This window comes from Aedes aegypti, chromosome 1, assembly GCF_002204515.2.
Source record: "Aedes aegypti strain LVP_AGWG chromosome 1, AaegL5.0 Primary Assembly, whole genome shotgun sequence".
Classification (NCBI taxonomy): domain Eukaryota; kingdom Metazoa; phylum Arthropoda; class Insecta; order Diptera; family Culicidae; genus Aedes; species Aedes aegypti.
The window spans coordinates 237,888,489-237,916,225 of NC_035107.1; the positions used below are offsets into that span (position 1 = coordinate 237,888,489).

The 27,737-nt window shown below is 37.5% G+C and overlaps 2 protein-coding genes across 2 annotated transcripts in view; one reads left to right on the plus strand and one right to left on the minus strand.

Annotated features, from left to right (window-relative positions):
• Nucleotides 1–27,737, minus strand: part of LOC5578530 (intron-binding protein aquarius) — a 303,684-nt gene that overhangs the window by 232,428 nt on the left and 43,519 nt on the right. The gene's annotated exons all lie outside the window — the stretch shown is intronic.
• LOC5574921 (probable G-protein coupled receptor Mth-like 5) overlaps nt 1–27,737 on the plus strand; it is an 82,368-nt gene that overhangs the window by 34,969 nt on the left and 19,662 nt on the right. Inside the window, exon 2 of the mRNA XM_021837322.1 lies at nt 18,381–19,107. Coding sequence (XP_021693014.1) covers nt 18,882–19,107 — 226 coding nt within the window. The 5' untranslated portion in view covers nt 18,381–18,881. The remainder of the gene's footprint in view (nt 1–18,380; nt 19,108–27,737) is intronic.

Sequence of the window (27,737 nt, forward strand, 5' to 3'; positions counted from 1 at the left end):
TGGCTACGGATCATTCTGGTTAGCAAAAGGCAAACCGATCGTCACCAATAGTATTAATGTCCACTTCGAATAGATTAATTATTTGAAGTGGACATTGATTCAATCAATGACGCAGAATGTCCGTTGGATCACATCCGAGATATTAGTGCGTCTATGCCATATGAATTATGACGCGGCTTTAAGCAAAAAAAAGTCAAAATGTGATACCACCACTACAGGTTACGCCTTTGGTATCCATCATATGGGCTAATGGATAATGCCCCCCCATCGCGGCAAGGTCGCATAACCAAGGGGAGGGAATAAAAACAATAAGCGTGACTTTTCTACTGTAATATAAAAATTGCGTAATTCAAAAAGGCACTTATTAGGTATGCTACTTTCGCCGCATGATTTGGTAAATCGGCGACATATTTAATTTATCCACGATTTTTGCGACTTTCGGGACAAATTTGGGAAAATCGTGAAATCCGCGAGAATCGTGAAATTTGCGACTGTTGTAACAGTCCTGATAAAGTGTAATATTACGTAAATTTAGATGCACATCATCTGCGTCGCGAAACCGATGCAATATTACCTTTTATTTGCTACATTTGAATGAGATGTGTGATGTTTTTAGAATAGAGTAGAAGTAAAGTAAAACAAAAACGTAGAAAAGTCGATGAACAACCACACGAAAAAAACTGCTGGCTTGTTATCATCCATATTTATAGTTTTCTAAATATTTTTTTTTTTCATTGCGCTTTTCACTATTCAATTATATATTTAAATTAAATTTGATGCAGAAGCCTCAGAGTGCGGGATGAGACAATAGGAAAAAGGGAGAAAAAATTATTATTTGGATCTTACAATCAGTGGTAAGATTACATCAACCCAAGCCAATGATGAAAGGGTATAGTTTCAAAAGTACTTACTGTGTAAGCTACACATTTAGTAAAACATAGGAAGCTGTAATAATTCATAGACTCATTCATTACTGAACTCTGATGAATTCGATCAAACGTCCATTCGACCAAATGGCATTAAATGAAATGGTTTAAATCCTTTCGACCAAATGCCCATTCGACCAAATGTACTTTCGACCAAATGGCATTCGACCAAACGTCATTCGACCAAATGCCCTAAAGCCGTGCTACAGTTGGTGCTGTGTCGTTTTGTAGGAAATCAAGTTTTAGTGTCCCCAATTGTGGAAGACCTTAGGAAAATGTTTAAGGAAACACTCGGCCACAATTTGCTCTCTTCGTTAAACTTTGGTCTAATCTTTGGCCTGCGAGCATCATAGACATGCCAACCGAGATGAATATTTTAAACATTTCTACATGATTCGGGGCTTTCCTTAGCCGAGTGGTTAGAGTCCACGGCTACAAAGCAAAGCCATGCTGAAGATGTCTGGGTTCGATTCCCGGCCGGTCCAGGATCTTATCGTAATGAAATTGTCCTTGACTCCTTGACCTGGGCATAAAGTATCATCGTACCTGCCACACGATATACGAATAGGAAAATAGTAACTTTGGCAAAGAAAACTCTTAGTTCATAACTCAGTCAATGATGAGAAGCAGGCTTTGTCCCAGTGAGGACGTAATGCCAGAAGAAGAATACATGGTTTAATATCTTGACCTATTATATTCTTTTACAATCAATTTGACCCATTTCTAATGTCAAATATTTATAAAATCGAGCCAAAAGTGTTGGGCTGTCTTAGAGAACATCGTTTTTCGAGCTTTATGAAGAAAGATATTTTTTTGGCTTCGTTAACGTGAACTTTAACACATTTGGCTAGATCTTCACTCATTATGACGGATGAGAAATACGCTTCGAACTTAATGGATTTGAACCGAATAAATTTCTGTTTCCAGCCTGTCTTGAAGCCACCATCCTGCAGATAATTTCGAACATTATTAGAATATTTGTATTCATCTCTTTTAGAATTTAAGGCGAAAATTTCTCTGATATGGCTTTCAGGCCTTCAGGAAAAATGTTTCCGATAAATTTCGAATTGATTATCTCAGTATGAAGCAATCATTTTGAAATTATCAAACATTGCTCTTTCTTGCTAACTTAAAGATGTATTGTTCGGATAATTTACGGACACCCTGTAATGATGCCTTGTGAAAGTTCAAGTGTCAAATCAAGCTCCAGATTCATTTTGTAGACGATCAGAGAGCACTGAAAAATATTGTAAACTTTTTCCCTTCGAAAATGTACAGATCCGGTCAGTGTTCATATAAACGGATATGGGAGAAAATTGTTGTTTGACAACATAGGTTATAAACTTCCGGATTCTTTGGTTAGGGTTAAATATGTATGAAATCTTCGTAACGCAAACATAATGGTTCAAAATCAATAATGATTATTACCTCATTTTAAGGTTGATAAATTGAGTTTTGGACGTAAACAAATAAGTTCAGTGACTTATCTCTTCGTTCTCCCCTTGCGAACTCTATGACGGTGGTGCATTACATTTGCCTATTCACTTACTTGATGCTTTTGTTATAGAATATGATGAAACTTTTCGAAGTACATACCTGAAACGAAAAAAAGAACGTAAGAAAATGTTATTTATACTATTAGAGTAAGAATAGTAGATATAAATATAGAAATATAATAAAATTTTGCTCTTCCACCTTACGCTTTCATTTCATGGGCACCGAAAAAATCAATTATTTGCACATCAAGCCTGCTCTTGTTAGAATTTTTCCTAGATTATGATCTACCAATAAATCCTGAAAATTGTATCCTTTTCCCGGAGTAATGATTAGGATTGTTTATTCCATGCTAAGAACTTCTATCAACACTCGATGAAGGATGCTGAAAAAACAGTAACAATTTTAATACTATATTCTCCCATTACAAAAATGTGCTGAAGAACAATACAAAAAATCATTTCCCACCAGGCGTAATGCCTAACTGTTCTTATCGTTTCCAAATAACGAACCCCTGCCCGTTAATGTTTTGTTGACCGTAGTGCATCTACCATACGTTTCCCAACTGCATATGAATGGAAAACAAACGATAGAGGAGACTGGGGAGTCCCCGGAGAAACTTGATCCCGCTTTATTGATAGATATGCTATTGAAAGAACGAAATTCTCTCAAACGCAATTCAGTACCATTTCATAATGTATGATTTGACAAAACTTGTTTACTTGAGAGTCTTCGTCGAAGTCTCGTAAAATTAAACTTGCCCTGCAGAGTAACAGCCGCATTAAGAAAAAAGGAATCAGGTCTCCCCTACCTCCAATCGTCGAAAGGTTGCGCAATATCGTACACCAGTGCCCAAATCTACGTATCGATATCAGTAGGTGGCAGGCCACTCGAATCAAGCCTCCACCGTTGCAACTTAACGATCCATGTGAAATAAAAACTGAAAAAAATAAAAATGAATTTTCGATTTAGCACCACCGCCGGGTGCTGATGATGGGGCGAGAGAAAGTTGGGCTCCTTCTCTACTCCAAACTCCCCCTCCTATCCTTTTTTTCATTTAGTGACGCAATCAGTTGTTGGAGCCACTACCGATCTGTGGCACGAACGAACATAGGCGGCGCCAGGTTTTCCTATCCGATCTCTATCAGTCTAAGTAGTTGATTTTTTTTATGAAATATCGTTCAACATTTCATGAAATCAGCTTGAATATTAAAAATCCTCATGTTACGAGACAGGCTTTAAAGTAAAATACATAATCTACTAAATATGATTCCCATGAATTTGAAAATGAAGTCAAAAACCTTACAACTCGTGTATGATCAAATGGTCAATTTTATAGCAAAATTTAACATTAGAAAACAGCATGATACGCTTAAATGTAGGCAATTTTCGTTGAAATAAATAAAATACGTTTTACCAAAAGAAAAAACTATGCCGGTGATGCTGTATTGTTTCATAATTGAGTTCAGTAGTTCACACTGAATGCTTACCGTTTTGGCTAAAATTCCGAACATGACTCATATTCCAAACACTCGACTTTTTATAGCGATAAAAAAAAAACACTTAAATTTCTTCGTAGGATGATCAAAACTTCTATAATTCAAGCTATCTACATTTGAAAGTTTTGAAAATATCAATGCTTACTTTTAAACATAATATTTACCTTTGAATATAATTAAGTTTCAATTTTGCTATGCCTTACTCATCGGGTTTCTAGACGAATACATGGAAGAACCCCTATAAACTCCCCAGTATATTTTTTGGAATTCCAGAAACAATTCTTGCCGTAATTCCTTGTGCTTGAAGAATGTTCTCTAAAAAAGACCCACCCCTGACCCCTCTGGCTACGTCCGTGCAAACAATGCCAAATGATTTTTCAGCGAGATATTTAACGAATATCGACACAAGTTGTTGAAGACGAGATGCTGCTGGGCATCCACCAGGTGCAACTTACTCTCACTATTCTAGGGCCCATCTCTAAAGTTGCTCTGCACAGTCATAAATCAATTCGCGTTTTATCGGAATTAAGTGGAAATTGCATAACCGCGCCACGCAGAAACCATTTTGCGCCAAGGATACATTCACTCTCCTTTTCATTGGCGGGAGCGCTCGTTAAGTGAGGATAAATGTTTTTTGATGGCAAACGAGCTAGAAAAATTAAATTACTCTCCGGGAGTGCTCCACCGGGATCGGACATTAGTGAGCGGTGGAGAAGGAAGCAATTAACTTGTTGACGTCTCTGTAAATTAAATGCATCTTGCACTCCAGTAGTGGCTGACTGTAATGGTGATTGTACCAGTTAGGAGCTGAGACGACCCAGTCGCAGTAGAAGGGCTATTCCTGAGTAGGGAAAAGTGTAAAAAAACTTTATGGGAGCTATCTCTCATCCTTACAGCTGACTATGACAGCCGGCGGTGGGCCCTTCCATCGATAGAGTGCACTACTCTCTTTCTGTTGGTTTTATTTGCCAGTGAATGCGCAGTGAAGCATCAATTTTGCTGTGAGTGAGTCGGCCAGGCCGCTTTGTAACTAGTTGAAAATAGTTTTTTTTTTATACTATTATATTAAGGGTTTCTGATGAAAATTCGAGAGTAATTTGGTGAGATCTTTTCCGGACCTTATGTGGCCGTTCCCCCGACGCATCTTGTTGCACATAGGCGAAGGTTGTCAGAGCATTGATTAATTCTAGCATAGTCTACGGTTTGGAACTCTGGAGCAGAGGGGTTTCGTCAGTCCTCAAAATCCTTACTCCTCAATACAATGGGGCATATAGGATTTGTTTCGCCAGTGACGGAATGCGAATAGCGGCCATTGCTCCATGAGGTAACGGAGGATCTTTTGATCAAAAATTTACGGGTCTTCGATAGGGATAACTTTCCTGATGGAGTACCCTTGGTTTAGAAAGCTTCTAACTAATGACACCAACCTCTGGATGTTGACTTTCCTTCTTTATGTACATAACTTTTCGGTAATCTAATCCGCATGGTTTTTAAATTAATTAACTCATTACGCGTGGTAATGATGGATAAATTATGGGTGAAATTGTGAACAAAATCCACGTGCTCGGCTGGGATTCGAACCCAGGACTCTTGTATGCTAGACGAGCGCTTCACCAACTAAGCTACCGTGCCACTTGGTGACGCAATAACTTAGTTGATTACAAGTTTCGATTTCAAATCCCCACAGATCACGCAGGTATCAGGTATCAGAAGGCCGGCTCCAAAGGCACGTTCCCCACCAGTTGGGAGATTTGTGCCATCGCCATATTTGAGCCTATTTCATCATCTACCCGATGGGAGAGGAAAGGGAAGGGAAAGATGGGAGGAAATAGGAGTGGGGTCCCTTGAAGAGGGAAGATCGCATAAGCGAAATGAGAGCATGTAGCTCCATACCACAATGGGTTCGAACAGCGCCCTAAAAAGGGCACTGCAAAACGCATGAGCGTAAAGAGAGCCTATAGCTCATTACCACAGCGGGTTAAGAATAACAGAATGTCCTGAAGATTCAGGCTTCTGTATTCAGTTTCACTTAATAAGTGTTTACCAAGTAATTGGAATCGCATTTGCGCAAAAACTGGACAGTTACATATCAGGTGATACGAAGTTCCATAATCGGAGTCACAACTATCACACACAAATGAGTCAGCACGCTGAATATTTGACATGTGATAGTTGAGTCGGCAGTGGCCTGTCAACGCTCTGACCAAGAGACTGCAATTCTGCTTTGACAGATTTGTTAAATACTTCGCCACCTTTGGAGATGGCTCAGTAATATACAATTTTGTTTGACGACACGACTCCAAACTATTCCAATATTGCTTGTGCTGAGTTGCCGCCCAAGAGTCTATCTGAAGTTTCACCCAGCACTTCGAAATTGGAATAGCCGGCTCAGGGCCAATGAAGTCATGCGATGCTCCATCGCGAGCTAGCTCATCAGCCAATTCATTTCCAGCGATGGAAGAATGGCCAGGTACCCATACAAGGTTTACAGAGTTGAATGAATTCAGTTCCTCAATTTGAGTTCGACATGCGATAACAAGCTTCGACCTTGAGTTGGCCGAAGCGAGAGCTTTTATAGCAGCCTGACTATCTGAACAGAAGTATATGACTTTACCCATTACGCGCTGTTGAAGTGCTGATTGCACTCCACACATAAGAGCAAATATTTCCGTCTGAAAACCGGTGCAGTTTCTACCAAGTGAGTAAAACTGATTCAGCCTTAGCTCACGAGAATATACTCCTGCACCAGCTCTACCTTCAAGAAGGGAGCCATCAGTGTAACATACTATATTGTTTGATATACTTCTTTCCAAATAGCCAGACGTCCACTCTTCCCGTGAAGGGAATTGTGTGGTAAATGTCCTGTAAGGAAAGTGACAAGCAATTGTGAGATCACTTGGAGCAAGGACAATTTTGTCCCAATTCACCAAAAGTGGAAACAACGAAGTGTGTGTAGATCTACGATTCACTGGATTTTTCTCCAATAGATCCAGTACCCATAAACGGTAAGAGCAAGAAAGTGCTTCTTGTTTAAGATGTATGTGTAGTGGCGCAACGTCGAAAAGGGCCTCGAGCGCTGCTGTGGGAGTTGTAGAGAACGCACCAGACATCGCCATCAAGCACATCCTTTGGAGATGACCCAATTTTGACTGGATTGTTCTCACTTCACCCTTTTGCCACCACACAAGACATCCATATGCCAATATTGGTCGAACAACTGTTGTGTAAATCCATTTGATATATTTGGGTTTGAGGCCCCAAGTTTTACCAAAGGTTCGCCGGCATTGACCGAAGGCCATGCAAGCTTTTTTGACTCTGAAATCAATGTGAGGTGTCCATGAAAGTTTGGAATCTAGAATGACTCCGACATACTTTACTTGATCAGTCACATTAATCTCAGTGCCAAAAAGACGTAAAGGTCGAATTCCATCGCGGTTTCGTCTTTCCGTAAAAAGAACAATAGATGTTTTATTCGGATTAACCGAAAGGCCATATTGGCGACACCAACTCTCAACTACCTGAAGAGCACTTTGCATCAGGTCGAATAGGGTGCTTATGCACATACCAACTATCAGAGCTAGATAGTCGTCGGCAAATCCATGAGTTGGAAAACCGCAATTATTGAGTTGCCTCAACAGCGTATCTGCTACGAGATTCCACAAAAGTGGTGACAAGACTCCCCCTTGGGGGCATCCGCAAACACTCTATTTTCGAATCGCTGCTTGACGCAATGTCGAGAAGAGATGTCGGTTTTTGAGCATTTGATGAATCCAATTGGTAATCATTGTAGGTAGCCCATGGTTTCGTGCGGCTTCCAATATGGCATCGAAAGACACGTTATCAAAGGCACCCTCAATATCCAAGAAAACACCCAAGCACGATTGCTTCTGAGCGAATGCTTTCTCGATATCGTATACAACTTTGTGTAAAAGAGTCACAGTGGACTTTCCAGATTGGTAAGCATGTTGATTCACAGGAAGAGGCATGTTTGCCAAATAAACATCACGGATGTGATGATCGATAATGCGTTCCAGACATTTCAGAAGAAAAGAGGTCAGACTGATTGGTCTAAAACTCTTCGCTTCCTCATACGACGCACGTCCTCCTTTTGGGATAAACTTTACAGTAATATCACGCCAGGATTTGGGAATGTACCCGGTAGCAAAACTGCTTACAAGTAGCTTTTTCAAAACATGTTTGATAGACTCAAATCCCTTTTGGAGCAGAACAGGATAAATCCCATCCGCTCCTGGAGATTTGAAAGGGGCAAAACTATTAAGTGCCCATTGAATCGATTCAGTAGTTACGATACTGCGAGCCGAGGCCAGAGACTCGTAACTACATGAAAAGACATTTGGTTCATCCGTAGATGCTATGTCCACACATCCGGGGAAGTGTGTATTGAATAAACATTCTAAAACTTCTTCATCGGAAGAAGTAAAGTCACCATTAGGTAAGCGAATTTCGTTCACTTGGAAATCCTTAGATTTTGCAAGAATTTTGTTCAACCGACTGACTTCACTCAAACTGGAAACATTTGTACAAAGGTTTTTCCAGCCGGATCGTTCAGCAGAACGAAGAGCCTTCTTGTAAGCCTTGCGAGCTGACTTGAACGACTCTGATCCAGCTGAACGGCGTCTGTTCCAACTCCTTCTACATTGTTTCCTGAGTCTAGTCAGATCGGAATTCCACCATGGGGTCCCTCTTGTAGTCTTTACAGACCGCAGAGGACATGCTTCTTCAAAAGCTTCCATAATGTAGGATGTTGTAGTATCAACGGCATCATCCAGATCACTTGGATTTCCAATGGACGGAGAATATCCATGAAATTTGGTCGCAACCAATTCAATGTAGAGTTCCCAGTTTGTTGACCGGGGATTCCTAAAACGCAAAGTCTGCGCAGTTACATTTGAATGTTCAAAGAAGATGTAGCGATGATCAGATAATGATTCCTCATCTGATACATGCCAATTCGTCAACTCGTGACTGATTCTATTCGAGCAGAGCGTTATGTCTAACACTTCTTCTCTATTAGAAACCATGAAGGTTGGGCGATTGCCTATGTTAAGTAATCCAAGGTCTGTACTACTTAAGTATTCCATCAGACTGGAGCCTCTCAAATTGAGCTGCCCCAGATGATGTGATGAGCATTGGCATCACTGCCCACAATCAGCGGAAGGCCTTTTGTTACGCAGTGTACGACAACTCGTTTGAAGTCATCCGTTGGGGATGGTTCATCATGTGGTAAATATACCGAACAATAGACGTACTTCCTGTTGAGGTCACCAACAGAAACATCGATTGTGACAGCACATACATCTCTGGTAGTTAACTCAGAAATGAGTGTAGCAACGATTGCTTTATTAACGAGCACGCATGCGCGGGGCATGGAGCGCGAGTTTGCCATTTCAAGCTTGCTAAAAGTAGCAAAAACTGGGTCCACAAGGTTACCTAGATAGAAGTTCCCTCTACGAAAGTAGGGTTCTTGAACTAGCGCCACTTGGGCTGCATCATTTTGCATGAGTCTGCAAAGATTGATCGTTGCTGTTCTTTTATGCTGAAGATTGATCTGAGCTAACCTAACCGTAGCCACTACCCAAACTAGGCAGGATTAAGCTTTTTGCAATCTCAGCACGAAAAAGACCAGCAACGAAAAAACCAGATCGGTATCTATTTAAAGTCGCCAAAGGCGAAAGAGCACAGAATACACTGTGTAAAACGCATAATGCGAATCCATATAGGTGATAATTTAAATTAAATGTCAACATATTCATAATCCTACCCTTATTAAGCCTCAGGATAGAGACTGAAGAAGGGCAGCCGATTATCTCGGAGAAACACAAGGTCACCTGCACCATTGCTCCGGGTAGCACAGGAAGGACTCAATACTGTGGAGGGCGCCCTGGTACCCCACAGGCTCCGTTAGCGGTTAGGTTTTATTTAGACCCCCCTAACCATTCATTCTTAGGCACGGTACGAATCACACCATAAATTAGGGGTCACCTGTGAGGTGGACTTTTACCACCGGAACAGGCAGTCCGTAGTGTTAATTCTTAGCCAGTTGAAACAACCGCTACCGACACTACGCGGCTATCTAGGCTGCTCGGGAAAAGGAGGTTAATATTGATGATTAACTCCTGACGTGCCCAAGCAGCCTGATCTCCTTCTTTATGTACATAACTTTTCGGTAATCTAATCCGCATGGTTTTCAAATTAATTAACTCATTACGCGTGGTAATGATGGATAAATTATGGGTGAAATTGTGAACAAAATCCACGTGCTCGGCTGGGATTCGAACCCAGGACTCTTGTATGCTAGACGAGCGCTTCACCAACTAAGCTACCGTGCCACTTGGTGACGCAATAACTTAGTTGATTACAAGTTTCGATTTCAAATCCCCACAGATCACGCAGATCGCTTTCATAACCCACATCCATCCATCTGTGTGGTATATATGAGATGGATGGATGTGGGTTATACAAGGGATCTGCGTGATCTGTGGGGATTTGAAATCGAAACTTGTAACCAACTGAATTATTGGGTCACCAAGTTGCTCGGTAGCTTAGTTGGTAAAGCGCTCGTCTAGCATACAACAGTCCTGGGTGCGAATCCCAGCCGAGCACGTGGATTTTTTTCACAATTTCACCCATAATTTATCCATCTTCACCACGCGTAATGAGTTACAGTCGCCTCTCCACATCTCGATATCGAAGGGACCATCGAGATAGGGAGAGATCGAGACAAAAAACATTAATTTAATGAACACTAGATTGAAAATCACTCCGTTACTAAAAAAAAACAAACAAACTTCATTTCGCATTTCCAAATTTTACTGAATCACTTAAATCTGGTCTAGTAAACTTTGATAATGTTCACATCGACATATGGAGAGAAAATTGGGAACAAAAAATCAACAGAAATGCATCGAGATATGGAGATATCGAGATAAGGAGGATATCGAGATAAGGATGATATCGAGATATAGAGAGAGAAATCGTATGCAGAATGAAGGGACCCAAGCAATCATCGACATAGGGAGAGATATCGAGATGTAGAACATCGAGATGTGGAGAGTCGACTATAGTTACTTTAGTTTAGAATCAACTTGTTTAAGATTGTATTACCAGAAAATATGAAAGATATCATCAATTTCATGCAAAACATAAACCACACAAATGGCTCAAGACCGTTGTAGTCTGTGAGAATTTCTGCTCTTGAACGCTCTCTCGCCACATACCAAACGAGTAAGTGAATAGCAACATTCATAGGGCTCTCCGATTGAGATGTGCCACGAACAGTTCTGGTTCACGAACTGTTACCTTTCCATATATAGTTCGATTGGCTCATTTGGATCAAAATCCAAACACTGGAACCTGGAAGTCAGTTCTCAATTGCTTCAAGAATAGCAATAGAAAATTCTTCTTGAATTCGACCAGGGATTCTCCAGGCATTTCATTTTTATTAAAAGATTAACCAGAAATTGCTATAGAAATTCAGAAATAATGATATCAGGGCTGGTAGCGACAAGTGGTGCCAAAAATAGTTATTTTAGTGACCAGATCCGAGAAAAAAGTGACCAAATAGTATCTTGCGGTTTACAAAAAGTTTAGTGACTTGAAAGTCAAAATATCTACTGCAGATTGTAGGTCTAATCGTATACTAATGAAAATCGAATTTTGAAATGTTCACAATATTGTGCTAAAAAAATCAAACTTACAAACTGTTCGTACACAGCTAAAAATATGTTGTAAATTTACGTTTATTTTCATGCACATATTTGGAGCATCAAAATAAACCTAAATTTCAACGACCAATCCATTATTTTTCAATTGAATTCACTTTAAATTTACACGATCATGTAATATTCAACCATTTTTAGTTCAAAATTAAATTTATATGCATTTAAATTTACATGATGCTGTAAAAACACACGAATTTGGTTTATTTTTAGAGTAGACTTCAGTTTACATCACATTGAAAATTAAATATTTTTTTCTGTGTACTGTATAAGTGAACAGTTCCATAAAAAACTCCGTAATTTTTAACCGATTTTCAGGGTTTCTGATGTTTAAGTTGATAAGAGATAGCGTTTGAATGAAAATTTCCGAACCATAACATTTCCATGAGGAAAAAAGGAGAACTATTATTTAAAGTGAAGTTTAGAACAATCCACAGTGGTGCGCTTTGCAACGTCAGTGGTCGGACAAATCATCAAAAGTGGCCCAAATCGATTAAAAACATTGTTTTTCAAATCTTCTTGTTGCTGAAAGTAATCTTTATGGAAATAAACATGTAGTTAAGATCTTTTGGTATATTTTGTAGGGATTACATTTTTTTAATTTGCATGAAATACAAAAAAAAACAGAAATTGAGAGCAGAGATATAAGTTCAACTTTTTAATGAAAAAAAAAACGAGTTTAGTACTTCGACCTCAACTTCTTAATGGTAGTTTATCTAAAATTTTAGCAAAATTATGAAACAAAATGCAATTATGTGTATTAGGTTGCCTAACCAACATACCCAACATAATTTGCCCTGCATGCTAATATAGTGCTGTTATACTACTGACATGCTCTAGTTTAGCCTTATAGGGCTTATTATAAGGCCGAAAAGGCGAATTAACGGGCTAGTGGTTATATGGGTATGGTCTAGTGAAACATGAATGTGAAATGTTCACCTCTCGAGGCAAAAGGGGTAACAAAACTATTTTCCATTTGAAAGAATGGATTATTTACTTGCTTAACATCTTCTTAGAAAACGGACAGAGTCTTTCACATTTTTGGAACTTTCAATAAAATGGTCGTTGGAACTTTTTTTTGTTACAATCAAGGACATAATATATTAAAATTATATGGCTAACGTCAAATTCAATAAATAGGATGTACTTTGTATTTTTTTTCCTAGATTGTTTGAAGTGAGTAAGATTTACTGTACAATGATGAAAAATACACCTAAAAAATAGTAGCCTTGATCGTCAAATCTTTTAAGTGTGCTGAATAATAGTTGAAATTACTTCAGCTTGACAACACTTCCAATAGTGGCCGTCACTATAACGAATACCGTACACCTCCGCTAATTTGAACGATACCTCAAGTAAACCATAGGTGCCCATAAAGATTTTGTAAAATTTCAAACAGAGCTGATGTGATTCAAATTAGAACGTTTAATTTTGTAACGTATCATAAAAAATCGTCATAAATGAACGAAATATTTGAAGTGCGTATCTCAAAAGGTATCGGCAATAGAAGATAAATGTTCCATCATTCACAATAAGAAAACCAAATTCCTATTGAAGAAAAAAAAAAAATACAACAATGAAGTAACAGTTAATGATGTGATGATGATCAAATTTAATGATGATATATTGGCTTTTCAGTCTTGACAAAATTAAAAACTGTTATTTTACTTTGTCCAACGTTTCGGTCCGTTTGGGACCTTCCTCAGGGACTCCGAACCACACTGGACGAAAAAACTGTAACAATTCAGTCCCTGAGGAAGGTCACAAACGGACCGAAACGTTGGACAAAATAAAATAACAGTTTTTAATTTTGTCAAGGCTGAAAAGCCAATATATAATCAACAATGAACTACAGTCGAACTACCAACGATCCAATTAAAAACTTGGACTAACTTCAAGAAGTAAATGTCCGTCTCGGTATTTCTGGCCAAAAGAGTTGAAAAATGACTTTTTGTCGAAAAAAGCGTCTATTGTAGAAATGTCTCAAAATAAGAGACTGTTTAGTCACCTTAAAGTGACCTGTGATATGACTTCCTCTAGGAACTTCCTTAGTCACAGAGGACAGGAATTTTCCTAGATATCACTCCAGCGCTCATCGAAGTTTGTATAATTCATTTGTTTCTCTTAAAAATTTCTTTAGATAAATCTCAAAGGATATCTATACAAATCCCTAAATTTAAAAAGCAATAGTAAATCACTTGAGGAATCACTGAGAAAAGTGCTGTGCAAACCACAAAAGGAATTCCTGAAAAAAAATCTGGTAAATCACTCGGAGAAATCTCTATAGAAATTGTTGAATGAATCCCTGGAGGCATTCCTCGAGGAATACCTGAAGAATTTCCTGGAAAAAATAAGAAGGTATCACTAGGAGTATTTCCAGAGCATTTTTCGAATCGATGGGAAAATTTCTGGACAATTCTACCGAAAAAATTACATAAGAAATTCAAGGAAGATTTCCTGAAAAATACCTGAAGAAATTCTTGGAAGTATCTTCCTCAAGAAATTGCAGGAGGAAAATATTGAAAATATATTAAACGAACTTTTAAGACGTCTGGATGAATTTCTGAAGGAATTCCAAAAGAAATAACTAGAGAACTCTCAGTATGCGATTTCGGAGAACCAACCCAATGCTAATGTTGAGTTCATGGCTGTTACATACAAAATCACATTTACTTAACAAAGGATGATCATTGGATGCAAACCATTTTCAATACATGTGACCATTTTAGGTCCAGTTTCAAAACACCTGTTCGTAATAGTATTATCATTAAAATGGGTGGTTTTTGATAATTATCTAATAACACTGTTTCAGCAAATCAAACCTGTGGAAGAAAAAGTTGGACGTATTTTAGAGTTTTTTTTTAGTGTTCCTGTATTTGATTCTGTAATTGCAATTCATTTTTACGGATTAATAATATTGTGTTACATAAATGCAAATTTAAAAAAAAAATCATCATGAGACATATAAAATCAAACCGTTGGATTTTATATTTCTCATGATGAACGTAGAAATATCAGGAGCATAATTGGAGTACTTTAGATTGTTTGATAATTATACCGGAGCTCTGATTTAGTAACAAAGATCCACTTCTTGAATTCCGAAGATCAATTTTAATAACAATGAGAATCCTGGAAATATTCTCATTACAATCTCTTGTCCTGTCATCAGAATCCTATCGGGATTCTCATCAGAGTCGTCTCTGGATTCTGATCAGATTAATCCTTAGATTGTTATCAGAATCCTCTCGAAGTTCTTTACAGAACATTCCCAGGATTCTCATCGCAATCCTTCTAGAATTCTAATCCTTATTCTTTCAGGGTTCTCATCAGAATTTTCACTGGATTCTTCCTTGTTTGTTCCGTGTAGGGGAAAGCTCATCTGAGAAGATCAGATCATTCTCATAGGAATCCTTTCATATTTCTCATACGAATCCTCACGAGATTGTCAACAGAATCTTCCCATTATGATCATCGGAATCTTTTTCAATTTCTCATCACAATCATTCCAGAATTTTCCTGGATTTTCATCAGAATCCTTCCAGGACAACCATAGAAATTCTTCCAGAATTCTCATCATAATTCTTCCATAGGCTTAGGCATAATCTATTCGGAATTCTCATGAAAATACTTCCTAGATTTTCATCGAAATCTTTCCCGGATTCACATCTCTTCATCATAATCCTGCATGGATTCTTATCATAATAATTCGAGAGTTCTCATGAAAATTTTCTAGTGTTTTCATCACGGTTCTTTCAGCATTGCGTCCAGAATACCTCTAGAATTCGCCTAAGAATTGTTCTAGGATATTCATCAGAAACCTTCTAGGATTCTTATCGAAAACAGTCTAGTATGTTGCCAGAAACCATTCGGGATTTTTCTTAGAAACGTTCCATGATTCTCACCAGAAGATATATCATCAGAATCCTCCTAGGATTGTCAAAAGATTCTTTCCAGGATTCTTAAAATTAAGATTTTTTCTAGAATTTTTTATACAAGTTCCTTCCAGTCTATCAGAAATTCCAGAAACAAAACATTGATTTTTCGAAATCAAAAATGGCATTTTGCTACAAAATCATAAATCTGTTACTAACGGCATCGACTGTATAAAACAAATCCAATTGAACTCCCCTTTACAAAACAGTTGGGTTTAAATATGAGAATTTCCTTAAAAATTGCATTAATTCTTCTTCTTTCTGGCGTTACGTCCCCACTGGGACAGAGCCTGCTTCTCAGCTTAGTGTTCTAATGAGCACTTCCACAGTTATTAACTGAGAGCTTACTATGCCAATGACCATTTTTGCATGTGTATATCGTGTGGCAGGTACGAAGATACTCTATGCCCTGGGAAGTCGAGAAAATTTCCAACCCGAAAAGATCCGGTGGGATTCGAACCCACGACCCTCAGCTTAGTCTTGCTGAATAGCTGCGCGTTTACCGCTACGGCTATCTGGGCCAATTGCATTAATGTGACACAATATTTTTGATACTTTAAAATATAAATATGAATACAGAAATAAATCTAAAATAGCACCTATACGTCCAGACTGTCCAAACTTTTCCTCAGATAGTTTTAATTTTCTGAAACAGTGCTATTTGATGATTCTCATAATGAGTGTTTTTATGATAAAATTTGGTATTTTCGAACCAACACCAACGTTCTGAAACTGGACCTGAAATGGTCACATGTATTGAAAATGACCAGATTGCCATCCGATGGTCATCTTTTGTTGAACAAATGTAATTTTTTAGTTTGGAAATCAACATTGGAATTGAGCTGTATCACATAATGAGATTTTCGACCTGTCAAAAGGTCAAGAAATTATTATTGTTCAAAAATGTTCCACATGATATTGCAAGACTTAATTCACATTATTTTTATATACGTTCACATAAACGTATTCAAAATAAGCTGAAAGTTTATCAATAATCATTAGTGAAATAGGAGGTTACATTTCGGATTGTTAATCAATATTCAAATCTTTGTAGGTGCATTTGGACGGTGCCGCTAATCCTCTTTATAAAACCGTTAAAATTTTGAGGATTGGTCTATTGAGTCAAAAGTTATGGGCTAAATAGTACAACAAATAAGTTAACGCCTTTTAAAGGTTGACGAAATTTTCTTTATGAAAACAGCCTGAACCGGGAATCGAACCGAGACACCTGCTTTGTAGCCGTGAACGCTACCAAAACAATAAAAAAGGCTTCAATCTAAAATCTAGAGGTCACGGCAAAATAAAACGTTTCTTCTGTCCGTCGTGAAATGGTCATCATGGGCGATTCTACAATCCACATGATGACCCACTATCGGAGAAATAAAAACTCCGCGCCATATAACGGGGCACTTGCATTCCACCCAAACGGTCCAGCTGAACACTGAATCTGCTAACCGCAGCAGTTCCAACTCCGAAGATGGACGGACAATCCAAACCGCAATTCCCATCTTCATCATCACCATCATCATCACGTAGCCAAAAAGTGGCAGTGCAAGAAGATATGCGCACATCCTCCATTCCAAATATGCAGTTCTGCTGTTCTCTCGGTGCAAGGTGCAAGGCAGGGACAGACGTGCTTATGATGGAGAAATTGTCTCCATTCCGACCGCCAAGTTTGGAGACTTGTTTCACCGCAAGTCCAGAGTAGCTCCGGCACTTGGTCCGGGAAGCGTAGACCTCACGCTGTCGGTCTGTCAAGTGCTACGGGAATAAAATTGCAATTTCTCTCGTCTGTTTTAAGTATTTCTCACGCTTTCTGGCCAACTGCTACCTGCCAGTAGGGGGACCTTACGTTAAATGCATCCAGTTTTAAGGTGAAGATGAATCGAAGCCAAAGTTCAAATTTTCAAGAGCACGGATCTGGAAAACCAAACATCCGTTTTAGCTCAAAACCTAATCGATTGGTCACCACCAGCTAGTGACCAATCGATTAAGTTGTCAGCATAAACGGATGTTTGGTTCTCCAGATCCGTGCTCTTGCAAATTTGAGCTTTGGCTTCGATTCATGTTCACCTAAAGGTTTTTAAAAAAGGACCTTCGAAATTATGGAAAAATTTATATCATAACGATGCTTTTTCAATTTCTTCTTCTTTCTTCCTGTTAAGATACAGAAATTGTGTTATATATTCTGGATGTCAACAATTCGTAAAGTTTCATCAATCTGCGAAATATGTTCACTCAAAAATTGTTTTTCTCAGAGAAATTGACAAGATGCATTTTGCTCCGGCAGTGCGTATTACCTCAGGAACCCCTATAACTCGATTCGAACGAGCAGTAACGGTACATTAAAACAGGGAAACGATCACCGGCGAAAATCGATACGATAAGTTGCTATAATTTTGAGGAACACACCAGTCGAAGCGAAGCAATTAGATAAAAGGACAGGGTATCGTCACCTGGACCTACAAAAAGTTGAATTGAATTTGGGGAAAGGAGTTCCCCTTGCTATGGACTTGTTGGATGAAAAATCACTTGCATACTAATGCGTTCATGCCTATAGAAGTGAAGTTGGTTAAGTTTTTGAAAGTTTCTGTCGTACATTGGAAGTTTATTAGAATGTGGAAATTAAAATAATAGTGGTAGCAAAATAACTTTGAAATACGTTTCACATTCTTATCTTTTTATATATTAGATGTCCTAACTTCGGCCCACTTCTAGCTCCCAATTATATTAAAACTTTGAACGACATCGATCCCAGCAGTAACGAAAACTTCTCCCGTTTCGTTTCAGATTTCAGAACGATTGTGATTTCTTCAACGACAGGGCAAACAGCTATGCCGAAGCCAAGCTGATATCACCCAAAGAAAATCCCACCAAATACTCTAGTCTATCCGGTAAACCCCCAGCTTCAATTAACTTTGACTTCGAGACACTTTTGCCGTGCCACTCGAACCTGCTGAGTGTCACCATTTCCACTACAAACAAGCACATTCAAATGAAACCACCAAGAAACCCAAGGAGGATCAGGCAAAAGCGAAGAAAGCAGTAACTACGGTTTCCTATTCCGCCCTACCGCCACTACCGAAGAAACTGGTAGGAATAAGACTCACCCTGGAACACATTCAGCAGCACACCAAAGTAAACTACGCTCAAATTTATAAATACACCCCTATCCCCATTAGTGCGGCAATCAGACAGGGCTAAACCCACAATCCTCACTCGGTAACTGACGACTGTGGTGTGGACAAAACTACAGGAATACCCCTCCTTCCTGGTACGCAAACAGAGAACATGTTGCAACCGTCCTCGCCAACAACGTCCAGTAGCAGCAGCAGCAGGAAGCTAATGGCTCTGCTGCTGGTCCAACTTTTGGCCACGTTGGCCGTCGGATCGGTCGCCACATCAACGGCGCCGCAGAAAAACTCCAACCCCTACGCGGTCCGGATTAACAAGTGCTGCGAAAAGTTCGAGGTCATGTACGATGGCAAGTGCACCGTCGCCGACACCATCAATGCGAGTAAGTATGACTGTAGATGGGTATATGGTATATAGGGGCTGAATTACAACCTAGAGAGAGCATAAGTTGTTTGGAAACTGTGTGAAGGTGGCATGTTTACGCAGTAGGATTTGATAGTTTTCAGGAAGTGGTAATAGAAGAACGATCGAAATGGGAAAATGATTATGACTAATGGTAACAGCAGCAGGAACTAAAAGTTAGTATGGCAGCTTGGGGCCTTCCTTAGCTCAGTGGTAAAGTCGTCGGCTACAAATTTAATCCTTGCTGAAGGTGTCTGCGTCGATTCCCGGTATTTCCAGGATCTTTTCAGAATGGAAATTTTGTTGACTTCCTTGGGCATAGAGTAAAAATGGCTATTTTGGCAACGAAAGTTCTCTGTTAATAACTGTGGAAGTGTTCATACAACAATAAAACTGAGGATCAGGGAGGACGTAATGCAAAGAAAAGAAAAAGAAAGAGAAGACTTAAAGCAGTTACCGTTTTACTGAAACATTCGTAGTAAAATTTTGAAACATGTCGATTTCATATCGGATATAATAACCGTATAATCCCAGTTCTAATTAACGAAAAGACACTCTCAATCTTCATTCTTAGACTCTTGTATGCCAATTTCAAAGTCAACAACGTCTAGAAACGGGAGTATGTTTTAGCTATGACTGAATTAGCCAATAGTTTATCGGCAATATACTTGAGGAGACTCTCCACAATGATGCACTACATGAATTCAACTGAAACTCTTGGAAGAATGCCCAATAGTGCCTTCAAGAGCTCCGATAGGGTTTATTCTGAACTAAAGCTATCTCTAGAGCTTATTATCTTCTAAGAGTTATCCCTGTTATTTTCCCGGGAACACAACTAGAAAATTCTCATTTTTCGTAGTAATGCTGCAGAAGGATTCTCTTTCTTCAGGTATTTATAAAGTATAATGTAGGTTTTACTATTCTTAAAACAGTAAAACGTTACTGTTGTTGTGCGTTACCCACCACATACTAAACGAAATATCATAATTTCTGTTAATTGGTTAAGCAAAACGCAAATAATATTACTAAATTAAATTACTCCATTATCGTAACTTGTTTCTAATAGTGGTATTAGAAAACTTCTGTTCCTATAATAGTGGCATACATTGATTTCCCATGGGACACTTTTATAGGAACGTAATAGTTCAAAGGAGCAAAAAATTAAGGATTTCAATTGTTTTCTACTATTTTCTTACTAAACACCATTTTTTTACACGTTCATTTCATTTTGAAAAGTGTCATTTAAAAAAAAAAACCACAAAAAATAAAAATTGCTCAATACACGCTAAAAACCGCACTACCACTATTATTAGCCACACACTACGACTGAATCAGCCACCCTAATTTTGTAAAGCCAGTACAATAGAAAGCTTTCTAAGTGAATACGAAAACATTCTTGAGAACTTTGGAAGCATAACCCAAGTAACCTTGGAGCATTATATCATTGCATATATAATGCAGCTGCATTGCCGTAAGGCTACGTAGTTTTAAAATGGAAATGGGAAATTTTACAGTTGAACTAATGCAAGAAAGTCGATAAAGCAATCAAGCAATTTATAAAGTAATATAAGGGCAGCAGTGCAATTCATAAAGTGATATTAGTTCAATGATATATTTGTAATGCTAATACTTCATTGCTTGACAGTTCTTGAAATTTGCCGAATAACAGCAATGTTGCATCTATTTTGTTGATATGCAGTTTAATACGTGCAATGTTATGATGCTTGTGGTTACTTGGGAACTGTTCCTTATGTATTTTTGAACAAAAACCTTTTATAATCGCAACACTGTTGTTTTATTATATACTTTACTACGCACACGAAGATAAAAGACATTTGTTCGAAAATGTTGTGGAAAAAATATGGAATTGATGCAGGATAAAAGGAAAAAAGGTATAACTGTCTCTAGTAGAACATTCAACCCAAATAGCAGCTGTAGAACGTGAAATAAATTCAAGTTTATATTTTATTTTATAGTTTATATGGTGATTGTGACCACATTTTACCACAGTTAATCGATTCTACCAGTTAACCAAAACACAAAGCAGCGGCAGCACACTGGGGCAGATCGCTGTTTTCGACGGCCAAAACCTCTAGTGCTCTGGATATGCACCCTAGGGGTTTGGTGTCTTCGACAAAGTATTTTGGAATTATTTGTACCAGTGGCGTACCTACGGGAGAGAAGTGGGTTTAGGGTTAAGGGGGTTTAACCTAGGGTGAAGGGGGTAAAATCAATAATTTTGGAACAAATTTTTGGTACAAAACTCTCTCAAATATATTTTTTTCTCAAATATAAAATCAAGTCGTGATAAACTTTTTGTTTTTCGACATTTTTGCACCATTTTTTCACAAGTTCTCAAAAACCCTTCTATTTTTGGAATCTGTGTCGTTATTGATCATTGGTCATTGGGTTTTGAAGATATTCCAATGTTCCTTGGGAGACCGACTCTTTCCGGCATTTTCTTTTTAGTCAATTTTCAAAAAATTAAAAACCTAAAATGTTTGGTCTACAATTTAAGGTAACAAGGAGCTTTTCTGAAAAATCATACAAATCAGTTGATTTTTCTCCGAAAAGCCAAAAAAATTGCAACACGTAATGATGTTTTTTGAAAATTTAAAATTCTTTTTTTTTGCTAGGGTGGTACCATAAATGATCATAACTCGAAAACGGTTGCATCAAGCTTGTTCATTTGCTCAGAACAGGCTCTCCAAGATGTTGAGAAAAGCAAAAAATTGAATATGAGAAAACAAATCTGAGGTGTGTTTACGTGGGCTATGTCTACACGTTGATCTCCCAAAGAATATTTTCGAAACTAGATCAAGGAATCAATGATCAAAACCGACATTAATTGTAAAAGTAGAAGAATTTTTTTTAGAACTTGTAATATATGTTACACACATATCGAAAAACAAAAAAAAATATTGCCACTTGATTAAACATACGTACAAATCCTTTTTGCTATGAGATTCAAGGCGGTTGGGTGACAAAACGTCGAAAGACAAAACGCCGAATTCCAGAACGTCGAAGGGACAAAACATCGAAAAGACAAAACGTCGAAAAGAAAGAATTGAAAGAAAACAAGAATAACTCGGAAGAATGATTCTTTTCCGAAAAAATAAATAATTAACTATGTGCCAAACGTTATCCAATCGACCACAATGTGAAAAATGCTATAAGAAGAACAATTCCAAATCGGTGCTGAAAAAAATACTGTTTTCGACGTTTTTTCCCTTTCGACGTTCTGGGATTCGACGTTTTGGATTTCGGCGTATTTCCTTTCGACATTTTGTCCCTAAACCATTTCAGCTTCTATCTCTCGAAAAACATATCAATTTAGGATCGAAAAGCAAATTATGTTGTGGAATTTAGAAAACGGAAAAAAAAATTGAAAAATTTGAATGACTTTCAATAAATGTTCTGAATTTTGATTAAAATTCCTCGACTTAGAGAACCAACCTTGTAGCTTTCACTCATAAATTCGTTTTTCTTAGCTGAACAACATTAAATTAGTTATTGCATGGAAGCTGATATGCGACTCGCGCTAGCAATGTTATCCACACCCTGTTTACCCCGTTTTACTGTATTATGAATCTCTTCGAAGAAAAATCAACCCCCACTGATTTGTACTATATTTTGACTTCTACGGCTTCTACGGCTGCAAATCAGTTGTAATTGATATAGATCAGTGTTTTTTTATGGAACGCCCTAGCAACAAACTTTCTTCTACAAAGTTGTTCATTGAGGCATTCTTGTTATTTCCTCCGAAGACACTTATGCTCTATCACTGACGTACATGCCGCTATATGGTACTTTACTAAAAACACTGTAAAAAAATATTTTGCCTATTTTTTCCATGCAAAAAGATGTAAAAATATTTTTTCATCAGGTTTTTATAAATTAAAAATATAGCCATTCCATGAAAAACCGATCTAGTGAGTGGGTCACCGAATTCCGTGAAAATTTGCTATTTTGTTCCTTATCCGAAATAAGGAAACACGTGTTTTTGGATTTTTTTGATTAGGGTGACCATTTCCAAAATAGAGTGACCAGAAAAATCGCGACTTTGCAAAAATTTTATTTAAAAAAATATCATAACTTTTGAATCGCTTGACCGATTTTCAATTTTCTTGGACGAAATGAAAGCTAAACATTTTGACTTTTCAAGAAAAATGTAAAATTTCACAAATATTGTTTTTTTACATAAAAAAAATCTAATACGCTGAGACCTACAGTGTGTGCTGATAATAAATGACTGATTTTTTTATTTTCAAAAAATATCTCAAATACTAAAAAACATATATCGCTGAAAAGCGTAAAATTTTTTGAACTTTCAAGAAAAAATGAGAACAACAATAGCCTTTTTTGTCCCGAAACCTTCAAAACACGAAAAAACGGATATTTTGATTTTTTTCATGTAAAAAAAAAACAATTTTTGTCAAGTTTATATTTTTCTTGAAAAGTCAAAATCTTTAGCTTTCATTTCGTCCAAGAAAATTGAAAATTGGTCAAACAGTTCAAAAGTTATGATTTTTTTTTTAATAAAAATTTTGCAAAGTCTCGATTTTTCTGATCACCTTATTTTGAAAAGTGTCACCCTACTAATCTAAAAATCCAAAAACACGTGTATACTTACTTCGGATAAGAAACAAAATAACAAATTTCTACGGAATTCGGTGACCCACTAGATCGGGTTTTCATGGCATGGCTGAATAACAAAGTAAAATACAGTTAACTCTCCCTTACTCTATATTCCGTATCTCGATATCGAGTTAGAGAACCATAGTAAAAGTTGGTTTTCATGGCTAACTCGATGGTCCCTTGGATCGCAGTTGCACCGGTTTTTTGTTCTGTAACTCGATACCTCCCTAACTCGATGGTCCCTTCAATATCGAGTTATGGAGAGTTGACTGCAGCATCATTCACATAGTTCAAGTTACATAGTACTTTTAGCAAAAACAGTCCGAAAACAATGTTTAACAAAATTCTAAATAACTCATGAGGCGGCAGACGACGGTAGCTAAGCTTTTGGCTACGACTAGTCAAGAACATGAGCTTCATTGTCCCGAGGAAAGCAAAGTGGGTTCTCGTGGGGGTTTTCTCCTATTGAAAGCACGTTATTTGACCAATAATTTTTCGAGACGGACGAGACAAATTCAATTACAAACAAAATTAGTAGATTTTAGTTTGTCTAATTCAAGTAGATTAAAAAATACATTTTAAGACTGCGTTTAGGAATTATCAAACAACACTTCTGTATAACTTACGTGTAAAAAATGGATGAAATTTCTCCCAAATACAGTATGGATCTTAAAAATGCGAAAATTGTTTAAATGTGAATTTAGCATTCACAAGCGTTAATTTCATTGTTTTTGTGAGCACGTAATTTCTTATGACTGTATAACATCTGACATAACTTCGCTATCAAAGACGATTTTTTACCCAGCTAAATAATGTACAAAAGCAAAAAAGTTTGAATGTTTTGTTCACTCAAAGTTAGAAAATGCGTTTTATCGTCATTTACTCTGCTGATAAACTATATTAGTTTGTTTGGTATCAGAGGATATATGAGAGAACGTGTTTTTCGTGATTACAATAAAATATTTTGCCAGGGTCATACATTAAACTCTCCCTAACATAATACAATTTTACCTCATTTACCTAACTGACACTTTTTAACGGTCTGCAAAAATCGAAAAGTTTTTCACCCAGAAATAAACAGTAAATCCTAATTTTACCATTAATTAAATCAAAACATTCAAATTCATGATGTTAAATAGCATTTATAACACATTTGGAACTTTTCATGGAAATATTGAGTTAGAGAGGTAAACTCACACGGGAAACTGGAACAGATAGCATCGAGCTAGGGAACATCGAGTTAGAGAGGTATCGACTTACAGAGGTATCAATGCATGTTAGATTGAAGGAACCGCGTATTCCATCGAGTTAGGGGAAATATCGAGTAAGGGACAGTTGACTGTAGTTTAGGGAGCATTTGCGTCTTATGGGTTTGATATGCTTTATTTTTTGTTAAAATTTAATAAAAAATAAACAAAAGGGGTCTATAACGAATTTTTGAGGAAGAAGTTTATTCCTTTATTAGAGATAATATAGATTGATACTAGCTCGCAGATTTTTAACAAAACAGAGCCACATATCAGACTTATATGAAGGTTCAACCACGGCTCTCCAGAATGATCCGTTTATTCTCAATTATGTTTAAGTATCCGTATGAATCCATTCTATCATTTGATATGAACGAATGCTCGAGACAAGGGCTGTGAAGAATCTTATCCCATCGTTGATGTTTTGAAAGCTTTTATCACAAAAGTATTGTACTCGATGACTGAATGATAAATTTTGAAGGTATGCTGTCAATTCCGCTCTAGTGAGGTGAAAGTAACAGATAAAAATTACTTCCAAAGCGAAAAACAGAGTTTGAACAGATTAAGCAATACAAATAATAAATAACATATTTGTTTCGTTTTAGTTTTTCATATAAAAGTTATCATAAAACATGATATGACGATTTTCGCATTGTTTTTAAGGGCTATACTGTGTTCTAGTTACCAAGTTACATTTTTTTGTTCGAATTTCAAAGTATGTAACATAGCACTAATAATAAAAATGGGAGTAATATCATTCATGTTACACGTTATTACATTACATTTGTATTGAGAATAAATAAAGTTTATCTTGATGATACTTACCTCGCGATAATAGAGCAAATTGATGATTTGGCGCAATTTTCAAGTCCCTTGAAATCTTCCTTATAAATAAAAATGGAATGGTGTTTGTATGTCACGAAATTACTTGAGAACTGGCTACCGGTTTTAAAAAATTCTTAAATAGATGAGTTCCTATAGAGTTCCGACGTGTTTGCGTATATAAAAAGCACAGGATTTTGCACGGGAAAGTTGGGAAAATGGGGGTGAACGAAACTGTCATTTTGTACGACGTTTTTCGATAGCCTACTCTATGGCAAGACGAAGTTTGCCGGAACCCCCCTAGTCAGTAAATATAATCAGAAAAAATGAAACAAAGTACGATTTAACATATATTAGTGCCTCATATGTTATCCACAGAAAAAAGTTCAAGTTATATTGTTTACGTTAGTTGAACAAAATTATTTATGGGATTCATTCCGTTAAAATTGTATCACATTGTAACATTGGCAGCAGTATGCCAAACAAACCCACCATCAAAATAATCTTTCAAGCTTTTAGCGGGTGCATTAGAAAGATGGGAGCTCCAACCCAGACTGCTGTTCGTCTCCTTCCCATGGGGAGGGTCTCAACCGAACATCTCAAACTCATAAAAAAGCAACAAACAAAAATCCAAAGTTTTGTGTATTCTGGCATGCCCGCCAATAAATCTTCAGGTCATTGGCACGCTGCCGCCGGGCTGCTTAAAACAGCGCAGAATTTTGCGAGATCAGCAAAATTTCCTGGGGGCAGTTCGGAACAATCTTCTCCCAAATGCTGCTGGGGGTGTCTTGCTAAGGGTTGTTGGTTGAAAGGACGAATGACGGAATTTCGATCGATGAATTCTGAGTATCCTTAAGAGAACTTATCTGCAGTTAAATTTAGGTCTACAGTTTTTTTTTTCGAAAACAAGCTTCCAATACATCTAGCTATCTAAAAGATGAGGGATGAAATGTTCCAACACTTCAGTAATATGAATTTTAAATTAAAAGATACTGGAATTGATGAAGTTTTCAAAATGATCTAAAACGCCGAATTCCACAGTTGAAATGTATTTTCTCCATTATTATCTCTTTTGGCATTCTACTGATTCTTAGATTACGCAACAGAACTAACAGGCAGTAAAATTCATCGAAAAAGGAGTCATAAAAATGCAGTCGGAAACGACCAAAATAATTTTGGTTAAATGGGTTCTTCCCTTCGCCATTGTTTGGTTGACAGACGTTGACAGAAAAATGTTTTACGGCCGTCTTTTCGTTTATGGAAAATGAAAGAAAATTTAATTTCGACTGGGGAAAACTCCCGGAGAAAACGCGCCCCACCCCGAACTGTTCTGTGTCTTACATTGGTTACAGAAACATGACACTGCCGTGGCGTGGCGGTGTTTTAACTAGCTCTTAAGGAAAATTCCGATTCCGCCAAGAGTTGCGAACAGAAACGAAAACTGGAAGTAGAATCATGAGCTGATGATGGAATTAATGTTGGGTCGTTCGCTATCGTTATCTTTCCCTTGCCGCTATAGCAGACCCGATCAGAAGTGCGTGACACAATTTATTGTATAAAAAAAGTGATATATGGGATTCCATAATGGGAATAAACATCTACCGTCCTTCTTTATTTGTAATTTGTTTTATATATCACTAATTGAATACTATTATAACAAATTTTGTTTTGTTTTAAAATGCTTTGAAATAAATATCTTAGGCTGTTATAACTTTGTTAAATACTAATGATCGGGCTGCCGGTTGGGAAACAGAATACTTACAATTCTCGATCCTCCGTAGCAACAAAGAAACTCAAATTCGGGCCAAGAGAATAGAAGGATGCTGATGAGCGATAAGACGCGTTCGCGTGTTGTCTGGAGTATTCCGAAACTGAGTGCTGACACTCTGACTCACTTGACTAG